Here is a 20772-nt window from a genome sequence, read left to right as displayed (position 1 = left end):
AGCAGCTTTCCATGCCTCCCAACCCCCTATGCGGCACTTCCCAACCAACACCCCCACCCACCGTGAACTATGACAAACCGTCAGGCCTCCTAAAGCAGCAGCAGCAATTACTGGTGGACAGAGGCAGTGCTCTCAACAGGCTAATCGTGGCCTGCCCGTCAGGGCTTCCCTCTGCCAAGTCATCAGTGATGTTATCAGTGATGCGGCAGAGAGAAGGCCATGAGTAGGCTGCTCAGAGCGTTGCATCTGCCCACCTGTCATCCCCACTACTGCTTTAGGAGGCCCTGGAGGTGTGTCAGCCCTCACTGGGGGGGAGGGTTGGTCACTGAATCGGCAAGTCTGATTTGTAGGGAAAACGAATCGATTCACCAAAGTGAATCAGTGAATCGATTCAAATTGGCAAACCAGGCACTAGTATACACTGATAGATTCTGGCATCCATACAACGCAAAGATCTATCGTTTTGTTTCAACTACAATTGCTCTTTGCTGCCCCTCATAAGCTGATGCTTCTGCCCTCAGTGACTGCCTAGTCTACTTAATGGTTAGGCGCCTGTGTGTTATGTGCTTTTCCTACCTAGGCACCTGTTATAAAATGACCTTCAAGACTAGAAGCTGGTTTTACTTTGTGAAAGGTGGTTCATTGAATGTGTTTCTCAGTGTTATATTTGCATAAACATAGGTATGATTGACTACCTCTCAAGAGTTCCTTCAGCTTTGCTCATACATTTGAAGAAGGAACCTATAAGGTCTAAAATCTCACAAACATAATATCTGGGTAATTCTTGTGATCAGCCATTGTACCTAAAACAGACATTGTACCTTGCAAAGAATTCAGAACCAAGGATCAGTACAAATTCTGTAGCTCTATACTACACCTTGCTACATTTGGTTTGTGCTTATGCTACACAGATTTCATTATATAGTACAGAAGACTAGACTCAACTCTTAAAAGAAAGATTAAATGAATACCATCAGTGAAATGGTGAAATGATGTTATCCAAATACCCCTAAAAAGGGAAACCTAGTTATCCTGGTCATATGCATTGTCACTTATTATAACAACTTTGCATTTCCTTTTAACTATTTGGGTTCTTTTACAAGAGGTTAATGAAAACTTTATATTCTATGGCAGTGGTACCTTATAAAACTTTAGTTGAGGATGTTCGTTGGGAACAAGTTCCATAGTCTGATTACTTTCTGGGTGCCTCATGTCTTCTTGTTTTTATGTCCCATCTTGGGGCTCAATCTTGTACTCCAAAACTTATTACCTTCCAGATGAAAATCGCAAGTGAACAATTTTGGTCCCAATTTCTCAAAGTTTGCTTTCTCCCTCAGGCCCGATGCCTCAGAAGTCAACTGGCACAATTGGGTAAACCTTTCCGAGTCCACCTATCGACTAAGACTGAAACAGAAATGCCGAGCACTGGAACATAAATGGAAAAAAAAAAAATCAAGATCTCCTGCTGACAGACAGTCATGGAGGGATAGTATCAGGTCTTATAATGCAACATTAAAAAAGCTAGGAAAAATTTCTAAGGTGATAAAATTATCAGATCCAACAATCAAAGTAGCACCTTGGTTAACATCTAGTGCTCGTTAACTACTAACAATGACTCGTCAATACACCCTTCCTCCCCAGTAGCGGAGGACTTAAGCAAAATTTTTTTTTTTGTGAATCATTTTTATTTTTCAAAATAAATATACAAAGTATATATATAGTGAATTTTTTTTAATGAAAAGGTTGCTATTATAAGAGACTCTTTTCCATCATTAGTTTCTTATAATTCTCTGGTGTCGGGTGATACTAATCCAATCGCAATTCCAGCAGGCAGAATCTGGACAGCCTTTGAGTATGTATCTGAGGCCCAGGTCGCAAACCTGTGTCATAAATTAAGATCCTGCAAATGTGCTCTGGATCCATTCCCTTCATATCTATATGAGAAAATTCCTACTCAGGCCATTTCATCTCTTACCAAACTTATTAATTCTGCTTATCATCAGGTCTTTTTTCTGCAGAGATGGGTTACATTGTTCTGTCCCCACTACTGAAGAAAGCTGACTTAGATCCATCCTCATCGTCTAGCTATCGACCTATAGCGAATATTCCTCTACTGACCAAAATATTAGAGTCCGTTATATCTGCTCAGCTTTCATCATATTTAGAGAGATTTTCCATTCTTTTATCTTGCCAACATGGATTGAGACCTAATCTCAGTACCAAATCTCTACCGATCTCATTAATCTCTAAGGTTCAGCAATTGCAAGCGCGCAATAAGTTTGCAATTTTGCTCCAATTCGATCTATCAGCGGCCTTCAATGTCGTTCACCATGATATTTTGATTTACCAACTTTCTGAGATAGGTATTGATTCCACAGTGTTAGGATGGTTTTCAAAATTCTTACGATCTCGCTCGTATACTGTTAATATGAATGGCACCATGTCATCCTCTTGGAAGCCTTTATCACCTATTCTTTTCAACATCTACATGACTACTTTAAGCTTCTCCATTTATATCCCCCTGTGAAACCCTATTTACATATTCAGACGACATTTTTGTTTTCCTTGACATAGACTTGAATCTCACTAACCTCGTTGAGAATATAATAAAATGTATAATGAAACTTCAGTCTTGGGCCCTTACTGTACAAATGAAACTGAACGAGTCCAAACAAAGTTACTTTGGCTTGGCCCAAAATTAGAGCAGCTACCTTCGTCCATTCTGTTGCCTTCAGGACCCTCACTGCAGATTGAATTCTCAAGTAAAGTTCTGGGTGTCATTATAGATTCAACACTTTCATTCAACGACCATCTTAATTCTCTGGTAAAAAATGTTTTTTTAGTCTCCATATGTTGAGGAAAGTGAGATTCTGTTTCCATCAACAACACTTTGCTGTCCTTGTTCAATCAATCATCCTTTTGAGGCTGGATTATTGTAATTCAGTCTATTTAAGCTTGACCAGGGAAAGTTTTCAAAGACTTCAACTGATCCAGAATACTGCTGCTAGGCTGATCTTTGCAAAAAGTAAATTTGATCACGTCTCTCCGCTCCTGCAAAAATTTCATTGGCTTCCAATAATTTCCAGGGTTATTTTAAATGTGCCTGCTAAACATTTAAGATCTTGTATGGCATCCTTCCTCCTTTAATTCCCCCATCTTGGAATTCTGTAAGATCTGACATTACTAGATCTACTCAAAAATTTAAATTGTCCTTTCTTACGTTGAAAGGCGTTACCTACATTGGCAAATTAGGGAAGTCTCTACTTTTCAAAATTACTTGGCTATTTTCAAAGCTGTAAATTCTGCTCCTCTCCATACTATTCCATCCTTATTGTATCTGTTCTCCTTTCTAATTTCTTGTAAACCGTGCCGAGTTCTACTGTTATAGAGAAGATGCGGTATGTAAGTCTAAGGTTTTATTTAGTTTAGATGGGAGTTACATGAACAGTTCTGCTCCCCCTCCCTCTGCATCTCTACTGTGACCTATGTCAAGTAGTGGCAGTCAGTATGAGGTGCCTGTGAATATGAAATATTCACAGACTCTGCCTCCTCTTCTCTGCTTCCTTTTAGAATAAAAACCATGCAGAGCACAGGGATCTATGACGCCCAGAACCCTGTGCAAACTACTGCAGCTTTTGCCACAACCTGCAGCTGCTGTCTTCATGCTTTGAAAAGTGAGAAGAGGAGGAAATCAATGAGGGAAAGAAAGGAGGTAAAAGGTTTGCCATCCTGTTTTAATGCTTTCAAGTCATGAATTTTTAAGGGCTCCTTTTACAAAGCTGCAGTAACAAGTCTCCCGTGGCAAATACACTGAAGCCTATAGGAATTGAATGAGCTTCGGTTCATTTGCTACTGTGGCTTTGCAAAAGGACCTGTAAGTGTTGAAAACAGGGTCTTATAGGTTAAATGTTTAGGAAGCACTGCTCTACGGGCAAAATAGGAGGTCATAATAATAAAATTTTTCTGCAACACAAAACAAAAAGTTGTATTGGGGTCAGTCTGTAGACAGAACTCTCATTGGTATAGAAACAAATGAATCGTAACAGTTTTTAAAATCAAAAATATTCATTAAACTAACAAACTAAGGGCTCCTTTTATTAAGCAGTGGTAGAGCCAGCAAGGTAAATGCTCCGACACTCATTCAGTTCTTGAGAATCGAAGCATTTACCTCACCGGCCCAAGGTAGAAGGCTCTACTACTGCTGTTTAAAGGAGCCCCAAATTATTAAATACATACAAAATATTTTTTTTTAAACTCAAGCTATAAAGAGCATAAATATAGATTTAAAATCTGGCAAATTTTCATCCAAGCTACACTCAAATGCTCCAAAGTTGAATACAAAATGTTTCCAGCTCCAAGAAATAAGTAACTACAACTTTCTCAGTCAGTTAGTCACTGCAGAATCAGCTCTTTAAAGAGCTAAAACCATGAAGTCTCAAACTGCAGCACCAGTGGGCAAAGATCAGAGGACTCTAGAAGTGAGAGATAGGAAAGCCTTTCAAGCAGCTATGCCCAACTCCAGCATCACAGCCCATCAGCTTCAGATGATGCATTACCACTATTTATTGTTCCAGTAGAGTCCCTTCTTAGGGAATTCCATATGCAGCTACTACTACTACTATTTATCACTTCTATAGCGCTGAAAGGCATACACGGTGCTATATATTTGACATTTAATAGATGGTCCCTAAAGAGCTTACAATCTAATTTGGACACACAGACATGACATGACATATTGGGTTGGGGATGTAGAACTCAAGGTGAGAGGAATTAGGAGTTGAAAGCAGTCATGAAGAGATGGACAGCTTCCACCTGATTTGTTGTATCTATGATTCCTGTAACACAGCATCAAATGCAGGGTGCATAAAACCACCTGGGTGCAGGCGTCTGGTCTCCACAAGGATCTTCATGACCAGCTTGGCAGAAGTTCACTGCATGGAAGACAACTTGTTTGGGGACAAAGTAAAAGAATACAACTCAAATTAAACAACATCAACTAGAACTTACCAATCCTCATGCATGCACAATATTAACAGACATACTTTAGATGTCAATTCCAGTCACAGTGTCTCTAGCCATACTTCTACAGAAGCTTCCAACTACATGCTAGTATAGCACAGGCAACAGTCATTATCCTAATAGCCCTGCCAATGATCACACAAGAGAAAACAGCAGTCAGCACAGAAATTCTGCTACCCTCAGAAACATTCCCAGTTTTTAACTACTGTTCATTGGGGGAGGCAGGGTAAGATTCTTCATCAGAAAGACCTGACAGTCCATGATAGACAAATGGGTAATAATTGTTTAGAAGGGCTATAAAATCAGCTTATTCTCATTGTCTAGAGCAGTGTCTCGCAAACTTTCCAGCTGGTGGCATACTAAATCCAGTGCCCCAGCCGGAAGGCACCCGGAAGTGCGCGGAGGCCCATCTAGCCGTGACCCACTTCAGTGGAGGGATCCAGGAGGTGCGGGGAGAGGAGGAGAGACGCTGGCCAGGAGAGTCATCTGAGCTGGCTGACTTCCTACAGGATATGCAGCGAGAGGCACGTCCTGTAGGCAGTCAGTCAGCGTGAATGACTCTCCTCACCAGTTGTCGCGGCACACCTGAAATATCAGGAGGCACACAATTTGCAATACACTGGTCTAGAGGCAGACTGCCCCAGGCTGCCCTCTCTCAAGCAGACCAACACTTAAATATCTAGCCATGGAAATTCAATCACTTGTACAAGCAGGAACAGTTGAGGAGGTTCCCAAGAGGTCAAGGAGCATAAACCCCACACTAGATCTGAGGAAGGTCAATATGTTTGTAAAAAAAATAAAAAAATCTGAATGAATTTTTTGGCACTATTCTGCTTGCTCTTAAACAACTGGATGACCTCTCTGATTCTCAAGGATGCCCCCACACACATACTGATCCACTCCAGAATATAAGAAATATCTGCACTTCACCTTTATCGATCAACGTTATCAGTACTAAGTGCCTCCTTTTGGACTCTCCTTGGCACCCAGAGTGTTCATGACATGCCTGGTAGTTGAAGAAGCAATTTTCTGGAAACAAGACCTTTTTATTTTCTCATACCTGGACAACTGGCTCATTTCAGCCCACAGAATGCCCAAACAAGACTTTAGATTAGGAACCAGACAATGAGGGCCTGATTCTACTAACGGCACCTCCAGTGATGCAGCGGCAGAGGGAAGGCCCTAGCAGGGAAGGCAGAATGGGGGAATGTTGGCCTCATGGTAGGAGGGTCAGCGGGGTTCTGCAGTGCAAGATAGGAAGGAGGGATAGAAAGATGTTGCGCAAGGGGATCTCTCGCGGCCCTGCTGTCAGACAGCTGCAGCCCACTAGTGGGCTGTGGACCGGGGGTTGGGGATCCCTGCCCTAGAGGAAGTAGAAAGCATGAAAAGTTATCTACAAAAATGAGAAGCTTGAGTAGTTAATGTGATGTGATGTATTACTATGTGATTTATTGTACACTTGTTATTTGAAAATAAAATGAATAAAGATTAAAAAAATGTTAATTTTTGCTAATTTTTTAACATGTATTTTCAAATTACAGGTTATTAACAAATATATAACAAAAACAAATCCAAGTCCACAAGACAGGAGAAATAAAGAAAAAAAAACCCAACTCATCAAAAACACATGAATTCTAGCACCTTACTAAAATTAATCCCCATCTAGCTGATAAGGACCAAAAAAACATACAAGCAATTCACAACTTCTTTCTTCTACAATTGCTCCAACTGCACTGGATAAAAAAAATACATGGAATCAGAAAACTCGCAGAGCAATTTAAAAAATAAGCTAGTCTCTGCTGCAAGAGAGTGTGAAACTTTAGTTGCAGAAAAGCTCTTCTATGTAGCTGTATAACATGACCCACATTTGGAAAAATTTGCACATTAATTCCAGGAAAAGAGAAATCCTTTTTCTTGAAGTAAGCTTTCATCACGGCAACTTTATCTTTTTCACATGCAAAAAACTCCAGGAAGGTGGCCTGCTCAGGTATATTATCTTGAGATGATTCAATAAATTTAATTAAATCAAAAGATTCTTTATTAGGTAACACATCAAAGCCACTCTCCTACTGATTCACTTGTGCTACATTCTTGGGCAAATAACAAGAAGCAGAAATTGGAACCTTGTTGGACTAGATAACAGAACCTCCTTGAGATACTGCTTGAACAGGATCCCACTGAAAAAAAGAGAGAGCAAACTGGACCCTGCTACAAGTCCTCAGAGGAAAGAATTATATTATATCCCATATTTTGAATCCTGCATGTCCATCAGCAGGAGGAAACACACATCTATTCTGCCAGTGGCAAAATGAAGGTGAACCTTTCCGAGTCCAATATAGTAAGATGCAGAGGGAATTTTCACTATGTTGTGGTAAAAAATTGGTTTAGCTTCTCCTAACGCAGGATTTTCCACGTGCTAAGCCCATTTTAACCATGACAGGAAAATAGGTCATTTTCCATGTTTTCATTTGCAGGTTATGCCCTAATGTAATGTGAACATGATAGCTGACAAGCACTTCCACACCCCTTTCCTACCCATGCCACACCCCTGAGGACATGGTGCCATGGCTTAAATAGCAGAGTATAGCAAACCTTTTTAAACCTAGAAAGTATGAAGGAAGCATAAACATTTTTTTTTTTATTTAAAAAGGCATGCAGCTAGCAGATGACCAAGAAATTGTGCATGAGCAATGAGGAAAAAAATATATTTTTAATCATCAGACCTATCCTAAAGATATCCACCCTTGACTCAAATGATTCAAGTAATTACAGACCAGTCTCCAATCTACCATTCATTTCTAAAATATTGGAAAAAAATAGTACTAAGTCAACTGCTACATTCATGGATCAACACGAAGCCCTTTCCACTTACCAATCCGGCTTCAGGTCATTCCACAGCACCAAAACAGTCCTAATAAACATCGATGACTGCTGGAATCTACTAGGCAAGAGAAATGATGCACTATTAGACCTACTCGACCTTAGTACAGCACTTGACACTATTGATCACTATCTCCTCCTAACCAGACTTGTCGACTTAGGAATCACAGATCAAATACGGGGTTTCCTAAGGTATCCTGCTATCCCTGCTACTCTTCAACTTTTACATCAAGCAGCTTATTGACATTGCCATAAAGATAAAATCAAAATTCACTCATACACAGATGGTATCCAGCTGCATCTCCCACTAAGCAGAGACTAGGCCTCCCAACTCTCAAACCTACAGAACTGTCTCACTGACATAAAAAGTTTGATGATCCATAACAAGCTCCAACTCAATGCTTCCATATTGGAGCTCCTCTAGATCAGGAAAGAAAATCTGAACTACACCTGCCCATCAATCTCCTGGGAATCAACTATTCTAACAACTAAGGATCAGGTCCGTAGCCTCAGAGTAATACTAGACAGAACAACTATCACTCTCTTGCCACATGTCGCAGGTCATCTCCACCTCATTTTATTATCTAAGCCAGTTGTGGAAAATCCAGTCCTACCTCTCAGAACCAGACTTTGCACAGCTCCTCTACACCTTTGTACTATCCCATATGGATTACTGCAACTCACTGTTTGATGGTTTTACAGCACAAAATCTAAATTGCCTGCAGCAGGTGCAAAACGCAGGAATCCACCTCTTAAAGAACCTCAGTATCCTTGACCCCCATCTCTCCTGCACAATGCTCAGCCCATAGGCTGCCCATCAGCAAGCGCTGTGTCTTCAAGGGCCTCATACTGGCCTATAAAAATTTCCACCACAAGGCATTTAGATACATATCTGCCAAACTGCAACCTTATATGACTAGCCATTCCCTTTGCTCAGAGAATGAGAAATGGCTCAGCATACCCCCCTCCCCCCAAAGATCCCTCCTACTGGAAACAGCATGCAAGTGCTCCTATACCCACCTCCTCTCCAACCCACTAGGGCCCATGCCATCCTGGACCTGGTACTTACGAACAGGGAAAGCGTCTCGGGGGTCTCGGTGGGAGAAACGCTAGCCACCAGTGACCATAACATGGTATGGTTTAACCTTAAGAAAGGCTTCCCTAGGTCACAAACAAAAACAAAGGTACTCAATTTCCGGGGCATCGACTTCACACGCATGGGAAATTTCGTCCATCAGGCGCTCCAGGTTCAAGAAGTAACTGATAATGTGGAAGCTATGTGGTCAACCTTGAAATCAACCCTTCATGAGGCAACTAAACGCTACATTAAATCGGTAACCAAACAGCAAAGAAAAAAGAAACCCCAATGGTTCACTGATGAGATCTCGCACCTCGTCAAAGAGAAGTAAAGAGCATTTCTCTCATACAAACGCATGGGGGAAAAAGAAGCAAACATTGAATACAGGACAAAGTCTGCAGCGGTCAAAACAGCAGGCAGGGAGGCCAAACTTCAAATGGAAGAAACTCTAGCGAAGAACATTAAGAAAGGAGACAAATCTTTCTTCAGATACATTAGCGACAGGAAAAAGAACGCAAACGGGATAGTACGCCTTAGAACGCCAGAAGGGAACTATGTGGAAACAGATTCCGATAAGGCCAAACTACTAAATGATTACTTCTGTTCAGTCTTTACATGCGAGGCACCAGGGCACGGGCCACGTCTGGAAGCAAAGCAAAGCATGGAAGACCCATTTCAGAATTTTGAGTTCACACCAGCTGATGTTTACAGAGAACTGTCAAAACTCAAGGTGAACAAAGCCATGGGACCGGACAATTTGCACCCAAGAGTGCTCAGAGAGCTATGCGATGTTCTGGCAGAACCGTTAGCCATGCTCTTCAATCTCTCTCTAAGTACGGGGAGAGTCCCCCTGGACTGGAAAACAGCCAACGTTGTTCCTCTGCACAAAAAGGGTTGCAGAGTGGAGGCTGCGAATTACAGACCAGTGAGTCTCACATCAATAGTGTGTAAACTTATGGAAATTTTACTTAAAGGTAAATTGGACACGATATTGGATGAGGGAAATCTGAGGGATCCCTGTCAACATGGATTCACTAGGGGCAGGTCATGCCAATCCAATCTTATCAGCTTCTTTGACTGGGTGATAGGAAAGCTAGACTCGGGAGAGTCTCTGGACGTGGTGTACTTGGATTTCAGTAAAGCTTTTGACAGTGTCCCGCACCGTAGACTATTAAACAAGATGAAATCGATGGGGTTAGGTGAGAAACTAACTGCATGGGTCAATGATTGGCTGAGTGGAAAACTTCAGAGGGTGGTGGTCAACGGCACCCTCTCTGAGACATCGGAGGTGACTAGCGGAGTGCCGCAAGGATCAGTCCTGGGACCATCTCTTTTCAACATATTCATAAGGGATTTAACCCGGGGGCTTCAGGGTAAAGTAGCACTGTTCGCCGACGACGCCAAACTGTGTAATATAGTAAGTGAAAGCAGTCTCAAGGGTAGTATGACGCAGGATCTGATCATGTTGGAAAACTGGTCCTCAACATGGCAGCTGGGCTTCAACGCTAAGAAGTGTAAAGTCATGCATCTCGGCAGCAGAAATCCATGCAGAACATACACCTTGAATGGAGAAGCACTAGCTAGGACTTCAGAAGAACGGGATTTGGGAGTAATCATCAGTGCAGACATGAAGGCTGCCAAACAAGTAGAGAAGGCCTCATCCAAAGCAAGGCAAATGATGGGATGTATCAAGAGAAGCTTCGTCAGCCGCAAGCCTGAAGTCATAATGCCACTTTACAGAGCCATGGTGAGACCTCATCTGGAGTATTGTGTGCAATTCTGGAGGCCACATTACCGTAAAGATGTGCTTCGAGCCGAGTCGGTCCAGCGGATGGCCACTAGAATGGTCTCCGGACTCAAGGGTCTCTCATACGAAGAAAGGCTGGGCAAATTGCAGCTCTATACTCTAGAGGAGCGCAGGGAAAAGGAGGACATGATTGAGACATTTAAATATGTCACAGGACGTGTCGAGGTGGAAAACGACATCTTCCTTCTCAAAGGACCATCGGTCACAAGGGGGCACGCACTCAAACTCAGAGGAGGGAACTTTAATGGTGACACCAGGAAGTACTTCTTCACAGAAAGGGTGGTGGATCACTGGAACAAACTTCCGATGCAGGTGATCAAGGCCACCAGCGTGCTCGACTTTAAGAATAAATGGGATATCCACGTAGGATCACTACGAGGGTCGAGCTAAGGAACTAAGTCATCAGCGCCCAGACTTAATGGGGTGGGTCAGTAGAGTGGGCAGACTTGATGGCTGTAGCCCTTTTCTATGTTTCTATGTTTCTAAACTATGAAATTTTCTGGTCATGAAGATTAAGTCACTGAATAGCCTGATGAACTTCAGGAAAGCAGTAAAAAACTTTCCTCTTCCAATAACCCAACCACAGACCTCTCTATATATGTAAATAAGAATAGCCTTACTTGGTCAGACCAATGGTCCATCAAGCCCAGTAGCCCATTCTCACGGTAGCTAATCCAAGTCCTTAATACCTGACCAAAACACAAGGAGTAGCAACATTCCATGCTACAGTGGCTTCCCCCATTCCCTATATGTGATCTGAAATATTATGCATGTATTCCCTGTGATCATTCATTATATGCCACCAGATTGTCTTGCCTGTTTTGCTCTGCTCCTATGGGTTGTAGATAGTTTAAAAAAAAAAAAAGTAGGGAACCTACGTATGTTCTCCTGTAACCTGTCCTGAGTTTTTGGGGAGTACAGGATATATATATACTCTTGCTGGACCTTTAATAAGAACAGGTAATAAAGGTAATAAAAGTTGAATTAGATTGAAATCTATAGAGGTAGGTCTTTTCAACTAAAAGACTTTCTGTTCCCCCTTTATTTCCTGTTCTCAGCTCTGGGCATGTGGGCTGAGCTCAGTTTCCTCTCTTTGTTCTCTGTCCCTTAGTTAGTTAGATTTAAGAGTTAGAAGCCTTGCTTAATTGATATTTCCTTTTTATAATAGGTGTATAAAATTGTATTTTATACGATATGATATGGTATGTATGCCTGGGATCCCAGAATGCATGTGCATTTGTGTACAGCATTTAAATAGGAATACAGTCAAACCTCGGTTTACAAGTGCACCGGTTTGCAAGTGTTTTACTAGACGAGCAAAACATTCGCAAAATCAGCACCTCAGAAACCGATTTGACTCGATTTACGAGTGCCATCCTCCGCGATCCGGCATCCCCCCCCACCCCGCTCACATCGTCCGTCCCCCCCACGATCCTACATCCCCCCCGAGCACTGAAATGAAATCCCTTACCCCGATTGGGCACCGGCACTAGCACCAACGCATAGGACATGCAGGTGCCTGAAGATAAGAACATAAGAAGTTGCCTCCGCTGGGTCAGACCAGAGGTCCATCGCGCCCAGCAGTCCGCACCCGCGGCGGCCCACCAGGTCCATGACCTGACTGGTTTTCTAGATTTAGCCCTATAGACCCCTTATTGTTCTAACCATACTCTTTCTTTACCCTATCTACCTCTATCTGTACCCCTCAATCCCCCTATCCTTCAGGAATTTATCCAATCCCTCTTTGAATCCCCGTAGTGTACTCTGCCCGATCACATTCTCCGGGAGCGCGTTCCATGTGTCCACAACCCTCTGAGTGAAGAAGAACCTCCTGGCATTGGTTCTAAACCTGTCCCCGTCCAGTTTCTCCGAGTGCCCTCTTGTACTTGTGGTTCCCCGTAGTCTAAAGAATCTATCCTTGTCTACCTTCTCTATGCCTTTCATGATCTTGAAAGTTTCTATCATGTCTCCTCTAAGTCTCTGCTTCTCCAGGGAAAAGAGCCCCAGCTTGTCCAGCCTGTCAGCGTATGAGCAGTCTTCCATGCCCTTTATCATCTTCATCGCTCTTCTCTGGACCCTCTCAAGTATCGCCACATCCTTCTTGAGGTGTGGCGACCAATACTGGACACAGTACTCCAGATGCGGGCGCACCATCGCATGATACAGCGGCATGATGACTTCTTTCGATCTGGTTGTGATACCCTTCTTAATGATGCCCAGCATTCTGTTTGCTTTCTTTGAAGCCGCTGCACATTGTGCCGATTTCATTGTTGTATCCACCAGCACACCCAAGTCTTTTTCAAGATTACTTTCCCCTAGCAACGCTCCCCCCATTTTGTAGGTGACCATCGGGTTCCTATTTCCTATATGCATGACCTTGCATTTCTCTATGTTAAAGCACATTTGCCATTTATTTGCCCACTCTTCCAGTTTACTTAGGTCCCTTTGCAGGTCTTCGCACTCCTCTGTGGTTCCAACCCTGCTGAAGAGTTTGGTGTCATCTGCAAATTTTATAACTTCACACTTCGTCCCCGTTTCCAGGTCGTTTATGAATATATTGAACAGCAGCGGTCCCAGCACCGACCCCTGCGGAACACCGCTCGTAACCCTCTGCCAGTCTGAGTAATGGTCCTTCACTCCAACCCTTTGCTTTCTGTCTGCCAGCCAGTGTCTGATTCATCTGTGTATATCCCCTCCCACCCCGTGGTTCTGCAGCTTCCTAAGTAGCCGCTCGTGGGGTTCCCTGTCAAAGGCTTTTTGGAAGTCGAGGTAAATGATGTCTATGGGTTCCCCTTTGTCCATCCGGCTGTTTATCCTTTCAAAGAAGTGCAGTAAGTTTGTTTGGCACGATCTTCCCTTACAAAAGCCATGTTGGTTCGATTTCAGTTGTTCATTTCTTTCTATGTGTTCACAGATGCTGTCCTTTATCAGTGCTTTCATCATCTTACCCGGAACCGAAGTCAAGCTCACCAGCATGTAGTTCCCCGGGTCACCCCTCGATCCCTTTTTAAAGATAGGTGTGACATTCGCCAGTTTCCAGTCCTCCGGTATCTCCCCAGTTTTCAAGGATAGGTTACAAATTTGTCGGAGTGTTTCCGCTATTTCGTTCCTCAGTTCTTTTAGTATCCTTGGGTGGATTCCGTCCGGGCCGGGTGATTTGTCGCTTTTCAATCTATCTATCTGTTGGAGGACATCCTCACGGCTTACCTCTCTGTGCTCCGGCTTTTCATCTTGATTCCCACTTATGATCTCCTCGGGTTCTGGTACATTGGATGTGTCTTCGCTCGTGAAGACCGACGAGAAGAACCTGTTTAACCTATCAGCTACCTCTTTTTTCCTCCTTTACCACTCCCTTTCTGTCCCCATCATCCAATGGTCCCACCTCCTCCCTTGCTGGTTGCTTCCCTTTCACGTATCTGAAGAACGCTTTAAAGTTTCTTGCTTCCCCAGCCAGCCTCTCTTCGTATTCTCGTTTTGCTTTTCTAACCACCCGGTGACATTCCTTTTGGTGTTCCTTGTGTTCTATCCGGTTTTCCTCAGTTTGGTCCTTTTTCCATTTTCGGAACGACATTTTCTTGTCACCTATCCCCTTCTTCACTTCATTTGTTATCCACACTGGGTCCTTTGTTCGATTTTTTTTGCACCCCTTCCTAAACCTGGGAATGTACATGTTTTGCGCTTCTTGCACGTGGTCCCTGAGCAGGGACCAGGCTTTCTCTACGGTCTCCGTCTTTCTTGTGCTGTTTTTGAGTTTCTTTCTCACCATTTTTCTCATAGCATCGTAGTTCCCTTTCCTGAAATTGAGCACCGTCGTTGTGGTTCTCTTCACCTTTGGTGTCCCTACTTCTAGTTTGTTCCGGATCATGTTGTGATCGCTGTTGCCTAATGGCTCCACTACTTCCACTTCCCTTGCAGGTCCCCCTAGTTCGTTGAGGATTAGGTCGAGGATGACCTCCCCTCGCGTGGGTTCCTTGACTAGCGTTGTCCCTCTTCTGGGCTGGGCGGTGCGTCTGAGATCCTCCCTCTTGCCTGTGCTGGGCTGGACTGGGCCTTCAGCATTTGTGCATGCTCAAGGCCTTCTGGTCTCGCTCTCTCCGAGATTCTGAATCTGAGAATCTCGGAGAGAGCGAGACCAGAAGGCCTTGAGCATGCGCAAATGCTCAAGGCCCAGTCCAGCCCAGCACAGGCAAGAGGGAGGATCTCTGATGCACCGCCCAGCCCAGAAGAGGGAGGATCTTCGGGCACTGGCACCAGCATGTCCTATGCGTTGGTGCTGGTGCCGGTGCCCAATCAGGGTAAGAGATTTCGTTTCGGTGCTCAGGGGGGGGGGGGGATGTAGAATCGCGGGGGATGGGGGGGTGACGTGAGGATGCCAGTTCACAGGGGGGGATGCCAGATCGCGGGAGGGGGTATGGAGCAGCACCGATGGCCTCAAGGGGGGGGAATGGAGCAGCGCCGGTAGCCTCGGGGGGGGGGGGGGAGAGGAGGTGGAACGGATCAAAGCGAGTTTCCCTTACTTCCTATGGGGAAACTCGCTTTGATATATGAGCAATTTGGTTTATGAGCATACTTCTGGAACGAATTATGCTCATAAACCAAGGTTCCACTGTATATATTTTGCTGTTCTCAAATGTTAGAATGGTACATAAAAAAAACAAGTTTGGCAGAGGCATTTCTAACCTTTGCTACACAGATATGATCTTTGGCTTTTTGTAAAATGACTTTAAAAAATAAATAGAAGCGTGATCAGAGTGCATAAACGGGAGAGATTACTGCAGGATGCTTTAGCACGTCCTGTGGTGTCTTTCCTGACACACTAAACTCACATTAGGGCCTAGTGCATCTTAGTACAAGGTTATCTATGTTTAATTAATTTAAAAACAAGCGAGATCACCAGCCTTGATCACACTCATTTCTGCTTTACCTAGAAGGACATTCAAAGAGGACAGAAAGATGGAGTGCCCCAATAAGCACTCCATTTAGCTGCAATTCCATATAGCATGTACCAAAGTATTTTCTAACACTTACATTTGACACATATTGAAGATGGGGCATGGCTTCATATAGACCTTTAAACATGTAATGGTACTTGCCTCGAATCAGCTCATAAATATTCATATCCATAAGTTCACATATTAGAGCAAGACAGCCAGACTTTTGGTCACTGAAAAAGAGCAACACATTGTGGAATTTATATTTTCATAAGAAATTATCACTGTGTCTCTGCAAAGTGCAAACCACACAAGAATCCTTAGTTTTTAGTTGAGCATTTCTCAGATAAATGAATAATTTTCTGACACTTTGTATTTAAACATACTATATACACACACAGATAAAAATATGGGAGATGGTGAAGACAAAAAAATGTTGACAGAATTCATAAAGGCATGTGATGATGAACACAGAGGGTCTCTATATAGAAAATGAATGGTATAAAAAAACAAGACTTAAATGGTTGCATGTGTGTTTGATGTATTGAGTAGTGCTATGGTGACACTGGTAGTGAAGAATCAATGCTGGTACTTGTACAATCTATATAAAATTTTGAGATGTAAAAATCTATTTTCTTTGTACCAGTTCAAATTTTTTTGAATTAGGCCCAGATGACAGCAAGTGAGAATATATTTGTAGTTTGTGTACAGAGGAGGTGTAAAAATCCATATCCACAACGTAGAGATGATTTCTGCCACTTACATATTTATAAAGTTCTTCTCCCCCTAAACAGCACCATTAACTCAGATAACCTCTTACATAATCTGCCCTGAACCGCAAGGTAATGGCGGAATAAAAGTCACTAATGTAATGTGATGTATAAAGACAAATAGGTGCCTACTTATCTTTATATAATGGACCTAAAATAGGCACCTGAAAACATGCTTACACTAGATGCCTTTTAAAATATTTTCCTTATTAAGGCAGATAAAGATGAATCTGTTTGGGGGGGCAGGCAAAGTTTCACTCTTGCACCTTTTGATTTCTAGCTAAAATGGAGCTGGTCTCTACTAAGTAGTAGCAGCATCAGTCTTCATATACAACTACCTGGGATTTTTCTCTCTAATTCTGCCACCAACCCTCCCTAAATATGCAGAGAGACAATGTATTCTGATTATGACTAATGATAATAGATATTTTCCACAGGCAAAACACTGTTTGCCAAACTGTATGCACATTTGGTTATGTGCAAATGGTCTGCATGTACTTAAATTTATCCAAGCTGAGCAGTGTTCCTTCCTGTGGGAGGAGTTAGTGTTCAAAGGCATATTTTATAAAGAAGATATGTACATGTGAAGGCTAATACTATAACCTACTGCTAATGCTGATGTGTATGTTCATTGCCTGGAGCAATAATTCTGACTAATAAGTTGAATTAGATAAATGCAACTGGTGCTACAGAAGCACAGTCCTTATGCTAAAATTATTTTTTTAACATGAACAGCAATAAAAGAAAAATCACATTAGGTTATGAATGGTTGCCTAGGAAACCAAAAATATTTTTACAGTTGTTTTATGCTCAATTTATCTCATTTTGTCTTCATACAAATCCACACTTGACATTTCAGATAAACCAGTTTATAAATGTAATAAAAACTGCACATTTTGCACATTAAGGGCTCCTATTATGAAGCCGCTTTAGCGGTTTTAGCGCACGCATCTTTTTAGCACGCGCTAAACTCGCGCTACGCGTCTAGAACTAACGCCAGCTCAAATTCTGCAGAGCTCTCTGTCCAAACCAGCTGTTGACTGGGTATCCTGTTCGAGACATTAATGAGATGTGAATGTATAGACTGAAGACCATGAAGCAGCCCTACAAATCTCCTCAGGTGAACTACTGACACTGACATGGCCCTAACATTATGAGCTATGACATGACCCTCAAGAGTCAGAGTTGGTCAGGCATAAATTTAAAAAATGCAGTCGGCAAACTAACTGGATAAAGTGTGCTTATCAACGGCTTGTCTCCATCCTATTTAGGTCAAATGAAACAAAAAGTTGAGTAGAGAGTTGTGCAATGACAGAAATTAAACCCATCCCCTCTGGAATCAAATCTGTCCTCACAAGAAATCTTTTCCGTCCCCATAAACTTCAGAATAGTTATTTTATTTAATTTTGCTACTGAATTAGAGGCTCTGGTAGAGTCCCATTTATAAATAATTAAAGATACTTTATTAATTTGGAAATATTAACTGTGAAGAATAGATACTTTGTAAATGGGTCTCTGCCAAAACCTCTAATGTAAATATAAAATATAAATACTCCAGCTGATGAGGACCCTCAAGTTATGTCAGCTGAAGACTTCCTCTGAAGGTGGCCAAAAATCAATTTTACCAAGCTTGGGAGCCAGCAACAGCCTCCCTAAGCCACAAATGTTGGCACCTCAGTGTCTCAAGGATGTTGCCAGCAACTGCTATACTTGGTAGAAGGGAGTTCTGGCCACCTTTGGAAGAGGTCCTCAGCTGGCAGCGCTTAGGGATCCCTACCAGGTACAGCAAGGGTCAGCTAGTACTTTAACACTGGAGAAATAAAACTAGAAATGCATTTCCTTTTCTGCTGAACACAATACAAAAAACATCTGCTACATACATTTCCTAAAGCTAACATACATTTCCCCCGAGGACCTAGAGAGGATCTCTGCAGGATCCCCATTGCCCCTGTTCCCAGGCAGCTCTCTACAGTTGAGTGGTTGTCTATGGTCTTTAATCCACTCCAGATAGAAGGCTAACACTCGCTTGCAGACCAAGGTGTGCAGTGCACTTTTGCCAGGATCTACATGAGCTTTCGAGAAGAACATCAGCAGAATACCTACTTATGATGGAATTCCAACACTACCTTAGGAAAAAATGTAGGATGTGTCTGGAGCGCTCTCTGTGATGATGAAACTTTGTAAGGTGGATCCACCCCCACTCCGTCATACCTTTATAGCTAGGTGGTCCAGCTGAGTATCGGCTTTCCTGCCTGAGCCCGCTCTGCTTTCTGAATGGCTGCTGTCAGTTCTCATGGGACTCGCGAAAACTGATGGTAGCCATTCAGAAAGCAGCGCAGGCCTAGACAGGAACGAGTTTCTGATCCCCGCTGCTGCTCGGCTCCCACTGTCACCCGCCTGCCAACGCCTTCAACTTCATGCTCGGCATGAGCTTCTGATTCCCGCTGCTCGGCTCCCGCTGTCACCTTCAACTTCATGCTCGGTGTCCTGCTTCCCTGCTTTAGCCAGGGGGGCTCGCAGGGGGCCAGGTCAGTGGGGCCTGACCATGGGGCTGGGGAATTGCAAAGTGTGCGGGCAAAAAACAAAGAGCAGAGCAAAGGAGGCTGCGGGATTCTGCAGAAACATGGAGGGGGGGGGGGCTGCAATGCAATCCTGGGGGCTTTTGTCTGGAGAAGGGAAAGGTCACAGTTGCTGGGGGTGGGGGGAGAAGGGTCTTTTAACGCCGCTCGCATTGTTTCTTGTATTGGCATCCTCGCTTTAAAACAGCTCGGTACTGCAAGCCTAGTTGCTCTAGCCCTCCCCCCCCCCTATTATTTGGGTTAATATGGTAGGGCTTGAAGGGATAAAAAGACCACTGTCCCTACACTCTCCAGGAAAGATTTGGATTTGGGCAATCGGAGAGGAGGGAGGGGGGTATTTGACTTGGTTTTTTCTAATCCTTGGGAGGGGGTGAAGGGTGGTTCTTCCTCAGGGACCATAAGAGTTCAGGTCTCTGATGGGGGTAACAGAGTTTTTGCATATTTGGGGTGTATGGGGTTTGGGAGGGTGGGGGGACAGCCAGGCAGGGAAGGGGGGACAGGGTGCAGAGCCTAGCAAGGAGTGTGGGGTTGGGTGCAGAGCCTGGCAGGGAGTGAGGGGGATGGGTGCAGAGCCTGGTATATATTAGTACACAATTTGGTTCAGAATGTTTTTTTTCTTGTTTTCCTACTCTAAATCTAGGGTGCGTCTTATGGTCAGGTGCGTCTCATGGAGCAAAAAATATGGTACATTACCCTACATAGTGAAGCAAAATGTATGATGTACAAGATGCAAGAAGGAAAACAAGAATACTTACAAAATAACTTCATGCAAGAGAAGAATATTTGGATGTGGACCCAGTCGCCTCAGTGCTTGTATTTCTCGCAAATTATTCACTTGATCAATACTGTCATGTGATAACAAAAAGTATAATTTTATTGTCTACAAGAAAAGCAATTTTAAGAATGCTGCAGCACTAAAATGGGTAAGCATGAGCCTAGCTCTCTGCTCTATATGCATCCCATGGTGTGTCTGAGCCATTGTTTGGAGAAAGGGAAACTTCTGTCAAATTACTATTAAGTCAGTCAACATTTCTACAAAAACTATAAAACAAAATCCTGCTTATTTCCCACAACAGTGGTTCCCCAAACTGTGCACTGCATTGAACTCATTGGGGAAGACACAGAATAAACATTATCCCGGGTCTAGCTCCAGCACAAACAATTCATACAATTAACTGCAAAGTTAAGATGACTTGTCAAGGATATGTACATACCTTTCAAATTCTTGCTTCATTTTTTTACATGCATAGTAATTTCCATCTCTAAGACTCCTCATTTTCATAACTTCAGAAAACGTGCCTTCACCTATTTTGCTAACAATTTTATATCCTAGAAATAAACAAGATTTTATAGTTTAGATGGAAGATTCTTATAGAAAACATTTAGATTTCTCCTTAAATACAGATATATTTAATAGTGGAAGATGTAGTTTATTTCATTTTACAACCTGTCCATCTTTGAAAGCCCCAAGACGGTTTATAGGAAACACGGTGACATCCTCTAAATCAACACAGCCACAAAGAAGAATGATGCCTAACAGCACAACAAGCATGTACAATATGAGCAGAACAAAACTGAAAATATTTGTGGGAGCTGGAATATTAACTATTAAATAGATGGACAGACCTCAGAGTCCACCAGCTTTTGTGTATAGAGACCTCTAAGAGTCCTACTAACTAAGGGCTCCTTCTACAAAGCTACAGTAGCG

At 42.9% G+C, this 20772-nt stretch overlaps 1 protein-coding gene across 2 annotated transcripts in view; it reads right to left on the bottom strand.

Moving 5' to 3' along the window:
- Positions 1-20772, bottom strand: part of MOK (MOK protein kinase) — a 133050-nt gene that overhangs the window by 91806 nt on the left and 20472 nt on the right. For both annotated transcript variants that reach the window (XM_033952403.1, XM_033952402.1), the window contains exons 2-4: positions 20279-20393; positions 19820-19909; positions 15878-15948 (exon numbers count right to left, since the gene is read on the bottom strand). In XM_033952403.1, coding sequence (XP_033808294.1) covers positions 15878-15948; positions 19820-19909; positions 20279-20393 — 276 coding nt within the window. The remainder of the gene's footprint in view (positions 1-15877; positions 15949-19819; positions 19910-20278; positions 20394-20772) is intronic.

The sequence above is a fragment of the Geotrypetes seraphini genome, chromosome 7 (assembly GCF_902459505.1).
Source record: "Geotrypetes seraphini chromosome 7, aGeoSer1.1, whole genome shotgun sequence".
In the NCBI taxonomy this organism is placed as follows: domain Eukaryota; kingdom Metazoa; phylum Chordata; class Amphibia; order Gymnophiona; family Dermophiidae; genus Geotrypetes; species Geotrypetes seraphini.
This window is presented reverse-complemented; position numbering and strand designations above follow the sequence as displayed.